The sequence below is a fragment of the Thermobia domestica genome, chromosome 9 (genome assembly GCF_964235325.1).
Source record: "Thermobia domestica chromosome 9, izTheDome1.hap1.1, whole genome shotgun sequence".
In the NCBI taxonomy this organism is placed as follows: domain Eukaryota; kingdom Metazoa; phylum Arthropoda; class Insecta; order Zygentoma; family Lepismatidae; genus Thermobia; species Thermobia domestica.
In genome coordinates, this window is record NC_137462.1 from 140,157,843 (window position 1) to 140,175,314 (window position 17,472).

General features: G+C 36.7%; 1 protein-coding gene across 1 annotated transcript in view; it reads left to right on the forward strand.

The window, feature by feature from the left end:
* LOC145694155 (persulfide dioxygenase ETHE1, mitochondrial-like) overlaps positions 1-13,219 on the forward strand; it is a 36,862-nt gene extending 23,643 nt beyond the window's left edge. The window contains exons 5-6 of the mRNA XM_081770267.1: positions 4,153-4,269; positions 12,546-13,219. Coding sequence (XP_081626393.1) covers positions 4,153-4,269; positions 12,546-12,589 — 161 coding nt within the window. The 3' untranslated portion in view covers positions 12,590-13,219. The remainder of the gene's footprint in view (positions 1-4,152; positions 4,270-12,545) is intronic.
* The last annotated feature ends 4,253 nt before the right edge of the window (positions 13,220-17,472 follow it).

Below are 17,472 nucleotides of genomic sequence, written 5' to 3' on the forward strand. Positions count from 1 at the left end.
GATGAAGACGATCTCTGTTGCATCTGCGTCAAAAGAACTTGTTTGTGAGAAGAAGGTTCCCATTTCTTTCTCGTGTAAAGCGCGGTTCGTATATGTTGTTCCAATCGCGATTTCAAGGAGCAACTTATCATTTTGTCACATACTGTACAAATCACCACCTTACCATCGGTTGTAAAAGCATCATCTACACTAACCCACGATTTTAACTTAGATGCTAGCGATGATGCAACCGGTGCCATGACGAAATATCAATACACAAAACCTTAATCCACAATAAACATGTCCACAAGACAACGTCTGTTCGTATGGAGAAATTTTCCACAGTACGGCTATTTTTGTGTCAGACAGCATGGAGGGATGAAACTGGCAGAGTGACGGAATGAACTGCCTCAAACAGTAAAATCTTCAATGCCAGACATCTAAAATTAGGTTTGACCTTCTGGTCCTCCCCCTCGTAAAGCTTGAAATGCACAGGACAGAACAAATTTCTCGGAAATTCAAGTAACATTTCTGCAAGGTGTTTTGCACTCCTTATAACATCCACAAGTAGAGAATGCTCAGAAATTACAAGAAACTGCTAAAATATTTGATTTTATGTAAAATTCCTGAAAATATGTAATATTGAGTGAAATATGTAAAATAAAATCTAAGTATAATTATCTTGTTCACGTGATTCGTGAAGATTTGAACTTTTTCGGAACTACATGCAAGGGAAAAAATATATAATTACATTTAATCCGGGTTCTAGTGATTACGTACACTCATTTATGTCCGCCATATTTCCAATTGGACACAGCATCTTTCAGAAAGGGAACACTCCATGTCAAAGACGAACGCTGTGTTCCAATGGTTCGAGGAGCGCAGTGGTAAATAGGAATGCGCACGAGTCGAGTCGAGTCGAGCCTTAAGCCTGTCTCGAGAAAATGTTGTCTCGACTCGAAAATATGTTTCTATCTCGACTCGACAGTTTCTGTCTCGATTCGACTCGAATTCGAGACGAGACGCCTCGAAATTCGAGTCGAGACAATATATACGAGTTAAGATATATACACACATCAGCCAGGAGTGAAAGTTCAAGTGAAGGGGAAGGGGAAAAAAGAAGGAATGTCACAAAATTGCATTTTCGAGAAAACTGCGATTTAATATTGAAAAGCGCGTAAGAAGAATAGGGTTAGTTACATCTTTTGCCCCTTTTTACCTGGACATTTTTACATCTACGTATGCATGGCATATATAGTCAAATAGTATCAAGAGTCACCAACAGATAGGACAAAGCACCCGAAAAAACACATACATGGACATTCCTTGTTTTTTCCCCTTACCCTTCAAGTTCAATATCTCATGAACAATCCATATTTCTTTTATGTTCGGAGCCAAAATCATAACTGCTGTTTATTGTTTATTGTTTTATAATTTAGTGTTTACAAAAATCCTTTTAAAAAATACCTATTTATAGAAGTGAAAGGTACCTATCTGTACTAGTTCTTGGCATCCTACCAGTCCATTTATTGTAATATACTATGTAAAATTGTATCGAGGGGTAAAATTGTGAGGGAAGGCGTCCTCCCATCTCCAAAAAATATGTACGGCGTTCCCCAGTTCCTAAAAAAACTACAATTAAAAAGATAGGCAGAGGAATGGCGTGACGTCATGCCGCCACCTACCATCCCCTTACCTTTTCAGATCCACTTTTACCCCTGCTCGTATCATAATATGTGATGTACAACAAATGTTACATTATATATTATCCGTAACTCGTGATATGCTGCAACACATTAAAGCCTCAAAATATTTGAGGGAGCGAATAATCCAAAAGTTATGTAGCCCTATTGCATTCATGGGAACGAAAACACAATAATTATAACTATGCTAAATTATTATAAACTGTCAATTGCTCATTCAGAGAATTTATGAAGTTCACTTTATCGCAATAGTTTTATACAAACTAGATAATCTATTATTATTATTATTATTATTATTATTATTATTATTATTATTATTATTATTATTATTATTATTATTTTATGATATTTGAAGTACAATCAAATATCACGACATTGGTCATTAGTTTTAATTAACTGAATTGAGCTGAAAATTAAACCTTTATCTCGAAGGATTAACTATTAAGTTTATGCATTCTGTACCTTTCTAAAGTAATAAATGCTGGAATTGTTTTCAAGGCTGTTTCTGAGTGAATACTTTCTTCAAAATAATATTAAAAATTATAGAAAGATTTTCGAGGCATTCGAGTCGAAAAATACGTTTGTCTCGACTCGTCTCGAATTTTGTAGTGTGTGTCTCAACTCGCGCGCATCCCTAGTGGTAAATTTCAATTGCTGCGTTGAATCCAAACTCACCGGATCTTTACTCAATTGAACGCCTTTAGGATACCATTGAAAGTCAGATCCGAGCATATCAGCTCGTTCCGAGGAATTAAGCGACTTGTCTTTGAGGATTGGTGTGCCACTACGAAGGTATCATTGCTTTATTGCTTTCATGCCAAACCGCATTGCTGCTGTCTTGTGAGCCAAAGCAGATATCAAGTAAGTAGTAATAATGTTCTGGTTGGTCACTGTATGTGTTGTATAATTTCTCTCCCTCTAGTATATATATATATATATATATATATATATATATATATATATATATATATATATATATATATATATATATATATATATAGGGGAGAGAGAGAGAATAAACAAAAACGTGGAAACACTTGAAAAGTGGCACATTACCGTTACTAATAGCGAGTAGAACTATCTTTGGCACGCACAACGGCCTGCAGTCGACAGGGAATGGAGAAATTCAGGTCGCGTGTACTTGTCGAAGGGACGTTGTGCCATTCTTCCGCTAAAGCAGCTGCAAGTTGTTGTAGAGAAGACGATAGTGGGTAGCGGCTCGCAACTTGGTCTCCAAAACTGACCACAAGGGTTCAATAATATTGAGGTCTGGCGATTGTGGAGACCATGGAGGATGTGACACTTCATCTTCTTGCTCTTTCAAAGTAGTCCTGGAAGTTTGAAAGTAGCTCTTTCAAAGTGAGCTGTATGAACAGAGGCTCTGTCATCTTGAAACACAGCATTGCTATTTGGGAACAAAATTTGCACCATGGGATGCATCTGGTCTCAAAATGGTTACGTAGTCCTTGATGGGTCCGTCAGAATACCAGGGTGATGATGGGTCCGTCAAAATACCAGGATATGGTGCTCAAATCATTACTGAGCCACCGCCATGCTTCACTCTTGGTAACAGACAATCTGTATCGTACACTTGTGCTGGCGTTCATTCCACATAAACTCGGACGGCAGTTGAAAACAATGTAAAGGAAGCCTCATCCGACCGGATGACAGTCTTCCACTGCTCTATTGTTCAGTTTATATGGGCGTTACACCACTGTCTCCATATATTAGCATGGTCATCAGACATGAGTGGTTTGGGAATATGAGGTCTGCCATGAATACCCTGCTTGTGGAGTTCTCTTCTGACTGTTTTCACGCTAGCAGAGTTTGTAAGTACTATATTCAGCTCAGCTGACTTTTGGCGCCGTGGAGATCTTCTGTTTGATCACAATCCTACCCAATGTGCGTCTGTCTATGACATGCAACACATACTTGCGTCCACGCTGGTGCTTCGATGATGCTGTTTTCCCGGAACACTCGTAGGCAGTCATGATCTTCGATACTGTGCCTCTTGATATGTCAAACATTTCAGATGCTTTTCTCACGGAAGCTCATACTATACGCACACACACAATTTGCCCTCTTTGAAACTGTCAGCTCAGACATTACTCACAATAAACTGCACGGACCGGTCGTTGAACTGTAACTGGCCCATCTGTTCGATTGCTGAGGTTGTATACCTTACAGGATGTGCCGGTAACCACAGCGACACCTACCATTTAGACGCTAATCATGTTTGAAATGGCTACCTCTTTTATACCAGGTGTTTCCTTATTTTTGTCCATCCCTGTATATATATTCCATTCTAATCAGAAGCTAATACAATAGCTTACGCTTTAAGCCATGTAAGTCATTTCATCTTGCTCTTATCTAACTTATACAAAATATGTAGGTCTACCATGGGTACTAAACATTCTCATGTTGAAATATACATGTTACATTTATTATGGACTTTTGTTAATCATTTTAGGTTTCACTTCGAGCACAATACAGGAAGAAAAACGGTATAACACCCAGGTGAATAGACCTCTTAAAGAATTCGTTAATGCTATGAACGTATCAGACTTAAAAGTTCCAGATGGTTTTGGTATGTATTCTAGTATCTACAGTAGTTATGCTAGTAGGGCACTACAAATAATATGTCTTGTAGTTTATATATGTTCTTAAGAAGATAGTTAAGATTATTCATTGCTAAGTAGACTCTATCATAAAAAAAATTATCCTCTACATTACCATGCAGCCATCCAAATCTTGTTCCTCCATTTCTACATAAGCCGTGCAACTAAATTTCCTGCAAACCTTCTTCACCATACGATACAGTTTTGGATCAAAAGATCCAATTAATTTTTCAACAACAATTTTCTTGTAGGCCTTATATATGGAGAACTACACATTTATAGTGTAACCAAACCCAAACTATCAGTTAACTCAGTATGATGTGCTTATTCCGTAGAAAATACGAAAACTCGATTTAGAGACAGTTCAAAAATTTTGTGGCCCTGGTCCATTTCAATCAAAAATTTTCTTGTAAGCCTTATATCTGGAGAACTACATACAGGGTGTCCCAGGGAGAAGGAACCATACTTCGGAAAATGGTAGTATAGGTGATTCTAAGCAAAAAGATTCCTATTGCTCCTAATCTCAATGGTTTGAGAGCTACAGATTGTGAATCAATTTTGACTTTATGTTGCATATTGTTCACCCTGTAAACCCCTAATTATTCTACAGAGGTGGGACATAACGGGTTTTAAAGGTGATGCAATGATCTTTCCAGCAGTATGCAACATGTGGCAGTGGTGTATTTGAAAATGGCGTTATTGAGGGATGTAAGGAAACTGGATGACAACACTGATTTCAAAAATTTCCCTCAATAACTTCCTTTCCAAAGACACCACTGTCACGTGTTCCATACTTTTGGAAAGGCAATTCCATCATCTTTCAAATCCACTATGTGTCACCTATGTAGAGTAAGCACAGGGTAAGTAATAAGCAACATAAAGTCAAAAACGGTTTACACATGTAGCTCTCAAACCGTTTAGATTAGGACCCATATTCATACGAATTCGTTTTGTTTAGAATCACCCATACTACCATTTTCCGAAGTATTGCCCCTTCCTTCTGGGGCACCCTGTATAGTGTAATCAAACCCAAACTATATCTTAAGGTTGGTGTAAAGGGACAAATTTTGCCGATAGATGTCACTACAGTCTTCGTATCTCTCTCATGTATTTTTTACCTTTCACGAAAATTTACAATTTCTCTTACAAATATCAACCTAGAGACTTAAAACTTTTGCAGAAGAAACTTCATAACCTATCGAAGGCAATAATCCGTGCCGATTTCTTATTTAGAATATTTCATTGTTGAAACAGTTATATTGTTAAAAGTTTGGATATCCATTTCAACAAACAAGCCATTTCAACAATGAAGAAAATTCTAAATAAAAAAAAATCGGCACGGATTGTTGTCTTCGATAGGTTATGAAGTTCCGTCTCTAAAAATTTGAAGTCTGTAGGTTGAAATTTGTAAGAGAAACCTTGCATTTTCGTGAAAAGTAAAAAATACACGAGAGAAATACAAAGACTGTAGTGATATCTATCGGCAAAACTTGTCCCTTTAAACTAACCTTAATTCAGTATGACATGCTTATTCCATAGAAAATACAAAACTCGATTTAGGGGGCGTTCACAAATGTTGTAGCCTCTGATCCAAAAGCTAATTATTGCCCAAGATCGCAATCTTTTGATCCATTATTTTTGATCATTCCGAAAATTCTTGACGAAGATTGCAATCTTTTGATCCATTGTTTTTGATCATTCCGAAAATTTCTGTTCTTTCAGTGTGTTTTGTTCTTCGAATTGGAAGTTGCTCAGGAGTAAGTCCTTGAGGTAGTTTGGAGAAAAGGTGAAAATTACTGTATTGCTTTCTTGATACACAGATAGTACTTACAAATATAATGGAAACACGTTAGGTGTCTGGGTTGGCAATGGTCTGACGGCGACCGCAGCGCCAGGCTGTTCGTGGTAGTGACTTAGGGCGAACTGTGTATGTGAGTATAAATGCAGCGTACAGTGAGCTGAGCAGGCGGTGATAGTACAAAAGATTTATGCTTTTTACATCGCTACCTCAAAAGGCGACTTCATCGCTCGTAATGACAAATGTGGCCTTTTCTTGTTGTGAACTCCCATTTCATCGCTCGTAAAATATACTGGCTTTACTGTTTCAGTATTTCTTTAATTATTTTAATTATTTTCTCTATTAAATAACTAAATTATTATCGCAATTATGATAATATCTCTATTAAATAACTAAATTATTAGGTATCGTTAGAGTATTTGTTAACGAACTCTATGGTTTATGGAACACTGAGGTTCAACGCCACATTCAAAAACCTCTCCATTGACTTCTACATGCAATAAATGAAATTGAAAGTTTTGTCGGTAGTGTAAAAACAATCAATTCAAATCAAACAAAGACAACGAACTTCTTTAAATGAGAACAGATAATTAAGGTTATTACTCGTTATTTTGATTTGAATTTGAGTTTGGCGTCCTCTCAACAACGAGGCTATATGAAGCGTGTACCTACAGTTTAACGTGGAACCCCAACCACATGAACACTGCCGTCAATCAAACCAAGGTCTCCCACGCCAAAGGCGCATACGCCAAGCGCTTATCCACGAAGGAGCTCGAAGGTTATTACTCATGTATGCGAGTTCGTGTGTTAATTCAGTGTATGGCACTGTACTTTTCCATGGTATGTGTTGTTTAATTCGTGTACGAGTTATTGCTTGTAGTATTGTTTCATGCAAATATGCTCCCTTAAAGGTAAAGTCTACTGCACCTTGCTATTTTCCATGTAGATACAGTAGTTGAGCTCGCTTAGCTAGTTAGTAATGCATATATATATATATATATATATATATATATATATATATATATATATTTGATAATTCGAACTTTTTTCGTGTCCCCTTGGACAAACCCATGTCTCTGCATGCGTTTAATAAAACCTATAGATTTCTTTCTATTGTTCTCATATCAACCCCTATCAGAATTACAGAACCAGCGTAGTCATAATCTGGTGAGTGACATTCAGCTCTTGACCCGTGTTGCTATTTTTTATTTTCCTTGTAGCGCAGTCTAGAACAAAATTTGAATAATAATGGAGACAACGCATCTCCTTGTTTCAGGTCATTCTCAACGTGAACGTTCGTGGACAAGTACTTTCCTATTCGGGATTCATTCAAACACATCTTAATCTAACTAGATGTTTTGGTATTCAAACCTGGTAAGAATGTTGTACAATATATTCCTTCAAACAGAATCGTAGGATTTTCTAAAATCAATAAATAATTGATGTACTGAAGTACTGTATTCCCATTTCTGTGTGAGTACTTGAGGAATACTAAATATCTGGTCGATAGTTGATGAATTTCGCTGAAATCCCCACTGATTATCTCCAATAATTTCAGCTCCGTATGAGATCAAACTTGCTAATAGAATGTTTGAGAGGATTTTATAAGATGCTAACAGAAAAAGAGATGCCTCTATAGTTATTACAATCACTTTTGTTTCCTTTATTGTGAATTAGAGCAATGATCCATTTCTTTCCACTTGTAACAATTCCTCCTTGTTCCAGATGGAGAGAATGAGTTCGTTTATCTCGTTCCACAACTTTTTCCTTCCAGATAAAATTAAATCAACAGGATTTCTGTCTACACCCGGAGATGTGTGTTTCTTTAATTTCTTTATAGCAATTTATATTTCTGTTCAACTATTTTTTGGCTACGTGTTGAGCAAATTGTCAAAGAAGTCTTTCCATCTATTCGAAATATTATTCGTATCCCTGTGAATTGTCCCGTTTGCTTTCTGTAATATATACGTGCGGGGTTGATGGCCTTTTTAAAATTCGTGATGTCCTTATACATGTCCCGAATATTTTTGTTCTTACTATTATCTTCATGTTTAATAATTTTAACTTTCAAAAAATTATGTTTATTTGTTCGAAAAGTTTTTGAAGATTCCCATCTGATGTTAACGAAATTTTATGCATTTCTGTTGTTCGGATTTTGTAGCCAATGCAGTTTTACCTGTTTTCTCTTCTCTGCTAGTTTAGTGCATTCCCCGCCGAACAATGGTTTTTGTTCCTATGTATTTCCACACGTGCCCCATTTTTCCTTTGCTCAAAATTTAATGTTATCCTAATTTTAAGTCAATAATGTGTTCCGAACCTTTTAAAACCGAGAATCTATTCGACACTTCAATCTGGTATTCCTCTATCACCTGATCCTTCTCTAGTTTCTTTAAATTAAAGTTTTCAGTTTTCGGATGCTGAAGATTTAGTTTTTTCAATGATAATCTCTCTTTAATAATTGCTGCTACCAAGTAGTGGTCAGTGTCACAGTCAGCTTCTCAAAATAACCGAACATCAATTATTTTAGATTGTCTTCTAACTACTAAAACGTGATCAATTTGGTTGTAGTTTTCCATCTTGTGTGATTCAAGTATATTTATGAATGTCGTGATGTGGGAATTTTATACTTTTCACAATAAAGTTTTTAGATGTTGAAAAGTTCATGAGTCTAAGAGCGTTGTCATTACTTTCCTTGTGCAGACTTTCATTCCCTATAATCGGTTTGAAAATATCCTCTCGTTCTACCTTCGCATTGAAATTCCCTAATAGAATTTTCATATAGTATCGTGGAAGTTGGTCAAGTACCCATTCTACTTCTTCGTAAAAAAAACTGTCTTTTATATCGCCATCCTTATCTTTTGTTGGGCATGTGCATTTAAAACAATAATATCATAACATCGACCCTTAAGAGTAATACAGGAAAGCCTATCATTAACAAGTTCAACCCGCTTAATTTTTAATATTATTCATTTGTGAACGAAAAAATCCTGTTCCTAATTGGTGATGTTTATTTCCTTTCCCGTAAAAGAACGTAAAATTTCCGGACTTCACAGTTCCATTTCCTTCCTGAATTCCTACCAGTTCCATCTTGTATTCCTCTAGCTCACCCGTTACGGATTTTAACGCGCCTGTCCTATAGAGACTTCTATATTCCATGTTCCAAATCTCATGCCCATTTTACTTTGCAGTGGTCGTGCTAAGTTATGAGTCCTGGTCTGAGGCCTGTGACTGTTTCTGAACGTCATTTTTACAGGATGAGATTGGCAGTCTCACGGAAAACCCCCAAGCTAAGGATCACCCCTTGTCGTCTGTCCGTGACTGCTTATTCAATATATTCGCAGTTAACCTCTACATATATCTAGAGGCCTTCTCGATCCGCAACCTGAGGACGCGCCATGCTGTGATGACAGGAACCCACTTTACATGGATAGTATTTATTAGATCATTTTCCATTGTTTACTTATTTTTTTATTAGCACAAGTACGATGGTGTACTTGGTTCTCATTGACGTTGCGTCAATGGAACAATGAGAACCGTCTATTTGTTCCTCAACTTCTCCACCATTTAAGTGGAGGTAAGCATATAGCTACTGTTCATTTTTTCCAGGTTATTCGCAGATTGTGTAACTTTCGCTCATTTATTTTTAAAAATGTAATTTAATTTCATGCTAGTCAAGCACCTTTATCTACTTATTCTTTTCCATTCTATTATCTTCTCTTTATCGGAAAATGGAGTAGTTTACAAAGATTATAAGTTGGTTCACGAAGATTATAAGTTTAATCTGAACAAAACCAGAAAAGATGGTTTGGGCTATTAACAATGTGTATATAAATATATCGAAAGTCAGATCCATGCTGATTCAGTGTCTTTATAAATGTAGGTAATGAGATTATTCATAAGCAGTCACATTCTTGTGTTCTCGATGTTCTGCCATTGAAGTTGACATAATAAAAACATTTGCTGGAAAAGGGCTAAGGAAGAACTTATACCAATTCTTAAGATATTTGAGGAGAAATCTGGTAAAGCAAGAAATACAGATCTTAGTTTTGTTATCAAGATGCCGTCTCAGGCTACAAGTCCAGTGTGTACCTAGGTATAAATCTCCTGCAACATCCCTAGGAATACTATTGTCAGTGAAATCAGTTTCCGGAAATCATATTGATGACATCATACGAGAATAGTTTGTACAATTTGATGAGCACTCTGACACAGATGCCATATTTATTGGGTTTTGATTGTATATACTATTAGCATTGGTATATGAATACGTGACAAGGCTTCTGTGCATGATCGCCCGAAGGGGGCCGGCCCCTTTTTTCACGAAAATGTATAAGTAATATAGCAAATCACGTATATTAAATACCAGACATAATAAAGCAATCATGGAGATGTCCCCTAGAATTTTTTTTTACTGCTTCTGTACGAGCCGCCTAGGGGTCTGTCTTGGATGGGATGTATAAGCAGATCAGTTCCTTCCAAATGTATTGAACGTCATCGCTCCTTAGGATCGGAATTAGTCTCCAGAAAAACTGCTGATTTATTTACTTTTTCTTTATTTTGTTATATTATAAAATGGACCAAACCACGCTCCCTTTTCGAGAAGGATGTAGTGGTAGAACACCGTGTAAAATGGGAAGGACCTCTCTGATTTCTAAAGAAAGTAAATTGTTAGCGGTCGGTTACGTGATGCGAACGTGACAGTGGTAAGTGTTTTGGGTGTATCGTGAGAACTGTCCAAGGTGATGATGGCCCGCAAAACTCACGGCAAAATCACATCGGTGTATGAAGAAATCCCTCAGTGACGTCCCGCCGAATATGAAAGAGGATTATCACAGTCCCATCATGCAACTGCGGTGCAAATGACGGAAGAACTCAAGCAGCACCTTCTATAACTTGGTCGACAATCACAGTCCACAATGAGTTACATGACATAGACATAGGGGGTTGGATTGCACGAGTGAAACCGCTGATACGGGATTATCACGCTTTAGCACGATGTCAGTGGTACCGTGAACATGCGCAACATAGACTACTGATGACTGGAAACATGTGATATGATCAGACGAATCATCGTTTATATTTCAAACCAGGACCATGTTAATGTGTAGTGGACACCGGAAGAAACATATGATCCCCAGTGTCTCCGCCGAACCGTGAAACATGGTGGTGGCTGTGATGCCGTGGGTCACAATTATCCTGAAGTTCAGTGAGTCCTGTGATGACATTTACCGATCGCGTCACTGTCCACAATTATGTCGTTATTTTAAAGGACATTGTGAATCTTGTGGTCTACATGTTTTCGGGAAATGATGCCATATTCCAGGATGATAATGCGTCCATTTACGCAGTTAGAGATGCTGCGTTATGATTTGTGGAATATTGTGATAAGGTTGAACATTCCAACCCCCGGCCATTCCAATCCTGGGACTTGAACATAAATGAACAGCTGTGGTCCATTTTGAAGAAATGAATCCGGCACATCTTTCCACTTCCATCCTCTCTCATGAATTGAGTTATGTACTACGGCCGGAATAGTGTAATACTCTGCTTGCTACCATTTACATTTTTATGACTCCATTCCACTTCGCATCAGAGCTTTTCTGAGGCTCTGATAGGTGGCTAAAAGCCATATTAATCCGGTAAGTTTTATTTTTTACATGTGATTCTATAATTTTGATAAACACCTGTATGTCATAGTCCAAGCCACACATCGCTCCTTGTGTCGCGCTGTACAGCATGGTTGTTTGCGCTTCGTATATCGAAGTCGATTGCAGCGTAGATTAATACACACGAATGCAAGAATCACATGACAACTGTGCAAGACGTTTTACCACCACTTAGCTTCCGAACAACCTCCTTTTTATGTTGCGGAGTTAATTTCCGTTGTCTTCTGGTGAAATTATTCGATCCATACCTTATACTGTCTCAGAAAATTGTTCACAACATAGGCCCTTCATTTAAGTCAACTTGCTAATTCATTATCTACACGCCTTCTTTATGTATGTTAATACTGGCCCTTTTTGCCCTCATGCAACACTTTTCAGCGTTGATTATGCCCATATAGGCGCCATTGCCAAACGACGTCCTCCACATAGAACATTACTATAGACATTTATTCTGCACTAGCTGTATACCGTGCTTTTGTCTTGTGTTTTCTGGGTTTAGTTCAGTGGAAACATCTGATTCATATATAATTCAACTGAACATAGTCAGTTCTTATCATTTTGCAACGATTTTGTGTTTCTTTCCAATTTTCGTGTGCTACTAGCGTCTACACAAGTATATATATCTCCATGGTGCCCGGTAGCTTTCAATGGACATATGTCTCAATCAATTAATTTAATTTTTATCTTTTGTGCAATGACGAAAACTTCGCATTATTCTGCAACACGCCTTAATAGCTACGACAAAATCTATGGTAGTTATGTGTGATTTACTATTTTGTAGATAAAATTGTGCGGATGAACAAGAGATGTGGCTTCCAATGTTAATCAAGGAAATTCTCACCATTCGACCAGAAATGTGAATTCAACGACTTCGTAAGACGAATGAATGTATGCAACTTGAATTAATCGATGGTGATAATTAATTGATGTGTTGCTATTACATCAAGGAATTGAAAGTCAAAAGAGATTCGAGAAAGAAAAAAACATCATCGGAATTTTAATGACACAAACTTTCAACATTAATACGTATAATCAATCCTATGAATTCTACTTTTATTCGTGAGTTTTAAAAGTGCATACTCAAACATGTATTAATCAAAATATTACTATATATACATTTATGTGAATAGACATGGTGAAAAATTATGCACTGAAATAGATTTAACTCAAACTAGAAAATCAGTAACAATAAATTATAATTGTAAAATATACCGGTATGTGAAGCATGAACAAATGTACTATTTTCTTTTTTTTACAAGAGTATATTGAACATATGAAAAAGCATTCTAATAAAACAACATTTCAAATCCTACTTTTTTTTTTTTTTAATATGAAGATGCGATGTGTAATACAATATTATGTGAATCCTATATCAGATGGAAAATTTGTAAAATGTTTATATTTTCTGAATGTAAAAATATTCGAAATATACACTGTTTGGAAAACATACTAAATTATTATAAAACTCATTACTCTCTCACGTTACATTTGAGCTCAAAATCCACGGAAATTACATTTAAATATAGCCAGCACATTAATATGCAGCAAACCCAATCAAGATTTTCAGATATTTACGTTTGCAAAGCTTAACTTACATTGCAACTGTTAATAGAGAACTTTACGCATTTATTTTCATCTAAGTGTTACTTCGTATTATGCTTTCAATATTGCCTACGCTTTGAACAATTCTACCAGGTTTATGAAAAGCCCGGTGCCATAGGCCAACTCCGTGATTATACCCAAAAAATAATACGAAAGGAAAGTTGTTGGAAATAGGTAGCTTTCAATCTTAATAGTGGAATTTTTCCAATCGCATCAACCATTTGGGCTTCACATTACTAAGGCGACCAATGTTAAATTTTAAAAAAATCCACGTTCTGCACGTAATGGGGCGTTTACACTTAGTCGATTTGCGTTCGATTCAGTTGAATTGACGTCACTTTCAACCTAATCGACCGTGTAAACGGGAATTCAACTTAATCGCCTGTTGATCGAAAGCGACTAATCGACTGGCAACTGAATTGAAATACGTTCTATTTTCTGTGGTTGAAATAATTGAACACATCCATCGATCTGATTCGGCCTAGTTGCTTCGATTTAGTGGCAAATGCAGCGAGTCGATTTAGTCGTGCGACTAAATCGACCAAGTGTAAACGCCCCATAAGGGTACGGGGATGGTGCACTTGTTATGGAAGGGAACCTAGAACACTTCGTTTAACTTAAAAAATAAATGTAAAACTGATACAGAATATGTCTTAAAATATTTCTTCAAACACTTTTCAATATTTGGAGATATCAAGGAGAGAAATACCGTATGAATTCTCTCTCTCTCTCTCCAAAAAACACCTCAATCTTATTGGCCCATGTCATAGGTGCTCCTGCAGTCAATGCCTGTCTTTGCCTAGCACAGATAGTATATGAAACTATATATCTTCATACAATATTGCAGGAACGAATATCTACATAGTTAGGAGCGAAAGATTTCTGAAAACTGATCCATCGCATTGCAGATTACTGGTGTGCTTAAATAAAAGCGGAAAATACGAAGGGTACTAATGTAGGTGTATTGGGTTCCTTACTCTCACCAAGAACCAATCATAACTAAACGGAATGAACTGAACTGACAGACAAAGAGGTAAGCCCTCCCTGCTAATCTAGTGGCTATCATGTGTGCCTTTGGTGCATGTGGTCCTGAGTTTGATTCCCGATGAGAGAGCACAAAAGTTTAATTTCATCATTACTCACTTTCAGTAATCATCAGTTTCCTTTAGCCTAAAAGGGCATAACCATGGGACGTTTAACTAATTTCATTTTGTATTTTATGAAGAGGTAAGTGAGCTAGCTACGTATATATAGAATTCGTTCAAAAACAACTTCAAATACAAATTATTGCTTGGTTATTGATCTTATTTCAAATTTGTGTAGGGACCACGGTGATTCGGTAGAACATTTACCTGTGGTGCGTGGGGTTTCTGGTTCGATCCCAGCTCACGCCAAGTAAGCTTTATAGTGGACACAGTGAGCATGAGTTTTCTCGGTGCTTTTCCGTTTCCTCCTACTTTCTTCATTCCACTATTTCACTTATTCTCATCATCATATAACCGTTACCAGGTTATATAAGTATTTTGTGGACGCACTGTATATTTTTGAAGAAGAGAAGCCATTCTTCGATTTATACTTTATTTTGCAACGAAAATAATTGCTTTTCTTCGATGGGAACTGCTAATAACTCGATTTCTCTCCCACGAATTAGAATAATAAAGTCTTTCATCGTTCACCAATACATACATGTGAAACGTTGTTTCACGGTAAGAAGATTTTAGGGAGTAACAAAGACCACATTCATTTGGTGAGTTATATGCGTGAGAAACGTATTTCGTCTACCTGGATACTTCAGTGTTTCTTCCTTACTCATTAATATACTAAGACTACTTTATATGATTGCTTAGAATTAATTGTTTTCTTCAATTACTTACGATAATACTAGCATGACAGGTGAGTGATTCCATTTCAAATCGTCCAGGGTGGTCCACACGACTGTCTCAGATTTAGTTTATTTTTTTAAAATAAGAAGCTACATACAAAATTATTAGACCCATATTTTTCCTTTTTGCTGAAAGCTACAATCCTTTTTGAAGAAGCTACAATCATTTGGAAACAAAAGTGCTACCAAGTTGGCAACACTGCCAACCGAATTGGAACTAACATACAAATCAACTTTCGGAACTTCATCATAATTTTAACACATAGTTCTGATTTAACGCGAAATTTAGATTTTATTTTCCACTGTTGCGAGCCGATTTTGGGTCCCAAGTTGGAAACCCTGTAACTCGAAAACGAAGCGGAATTCGACTTATGTTTATCGGAACTTTTCTACTGGATTTGATGTCAGGATTCATCCCTCAAAATTTCCACACTCCCTTTCAAATCGCCTTGTATATAGGACCTAAATACCCATGGGGAATATTTACATTTCAAGTACAAAAATCGAAATTTCAATAATTAATTGCGAATGTTACGAGCTGCAGCCGCATGAACGGTTAACGGATATTAAATACTTAGGTACTTCTCCAATAGTTGTAAAAAGAATCATATTTTTAAAAGGTGGGGTTTTTGAGAAAATGGCGTCCAAACATGGCGTCTTAATGAAATTTTCAGCTTTTCATCATGCTATAACGTGGAATGTAATAATCAGAAATATAAGTCCTTTACATTTTCAAGAGACCTTATGGAGTAGATTTCGATGCTAGAAGCAGATGGTTGGTATTGCTCGTGAGGACAGAAAAATAAATGTTTGAATTTAGCACAAATTTCACCAAAGTTGGCAACATTGCGAGTGAATTGCGCGGTTCCTATTTGACCAATAAACGGATTTTGGTCCTCCACCGAAACATACAGCTTTATACTCTTCCTCCTATTGCGACTATGTTACTAAGTATACTCGTTTCTCTACAATAAAATTTTTAGTTTGACATGTTTTTTTTCAGTTTTTCGAGCAATCCGAGAGGAGGGCAGCCATTTTGTAAGGCTGTAAATCGAAGGAAAAATTTTTTTCAGCAAAAAGAAAAAATATGGGTCTAATAATATTGCATGTAGATCCCATATAAAAAAATAAATGAAATCTGAGACTATGATGGGGACCAATTGTGGTTTACCTGGACGATTTGAAATGGAATCGGTCAGGTGTGATTTAGCCAGACTGTCGCCTAGCAATATTGTTCAATCAGTTTTTATCTTGAAGTTCTCACGATCGAACTATTGTGGTTGTCTTACATTGTGGCCAGTGAACTGTGAATTAACATAAATTCTTTCAACATTTAATTTGCATACCCATACAAGTGGTTTAACCTCATTACATTTTAAAATGAACTGCCAACATTGACCAGTCGGTCAACCCAGCTCGTACCTGGAGGTTTCTCGACGTGTCAATACAGCCAACATGTTCGTTTAATTTGTTATAGAATTAAGCAAAGGAGTATAAGTTAAGTAGCTGCCCAAGGACTTTCTCAGCAGCTAGTCCCCATTTAGTAAAGCCCCAGGTCCTCTGACCCAGTGCGGATCAGTTAACAGTTCTCACAAGTAAACCTTACGTTTGGGTGAATCGAGTTGCTGACTGAAACACATATGAGAAAGTAGTACTAAATGTGGTCAGTATTTCAGTGAAGTTGTAGGTGCGAAGCTCCAGAGGTTTAGGAGATACAGCTACCAGAACATCACATGGAAGTACATAATAGTCTTCATACAGTTGGAGGTAAAAGCCCTGTAAGACCTCTTCTAACGACAAAAGGTGAATAACAAATATATGGGTACATATTAGGACTAGGGGGAAGTCATATAGTAAGAGTATACCTGACGGCGGCCATCTTGAAATCCGCCATTTTGAATTAAGATTAAGTTTTTAAAATAGGAATAGGGTCATGTGATACATGATTTAAGGCGCAAATTTAATCAGATGAACAATGGTGACGTTAATTTTGATTTACGCGCAATTGGTAAAATGTTACAGGGAAATTAAATATTGTTGCAGAATATGTATTAGTCCTTTACCCCACCTTGTAAATTTTGTGTTAATGATAATAAATAAAAAGCATGTGGATAAATATTAGGTCTATGGTAAGAGTTGCCTTGATGGCGGCCATGTTAAAATCCGCCATTTTGAATCAGACAAAAGTTTTAAACAAAACGCATAACAGTGACACCTTATTAAT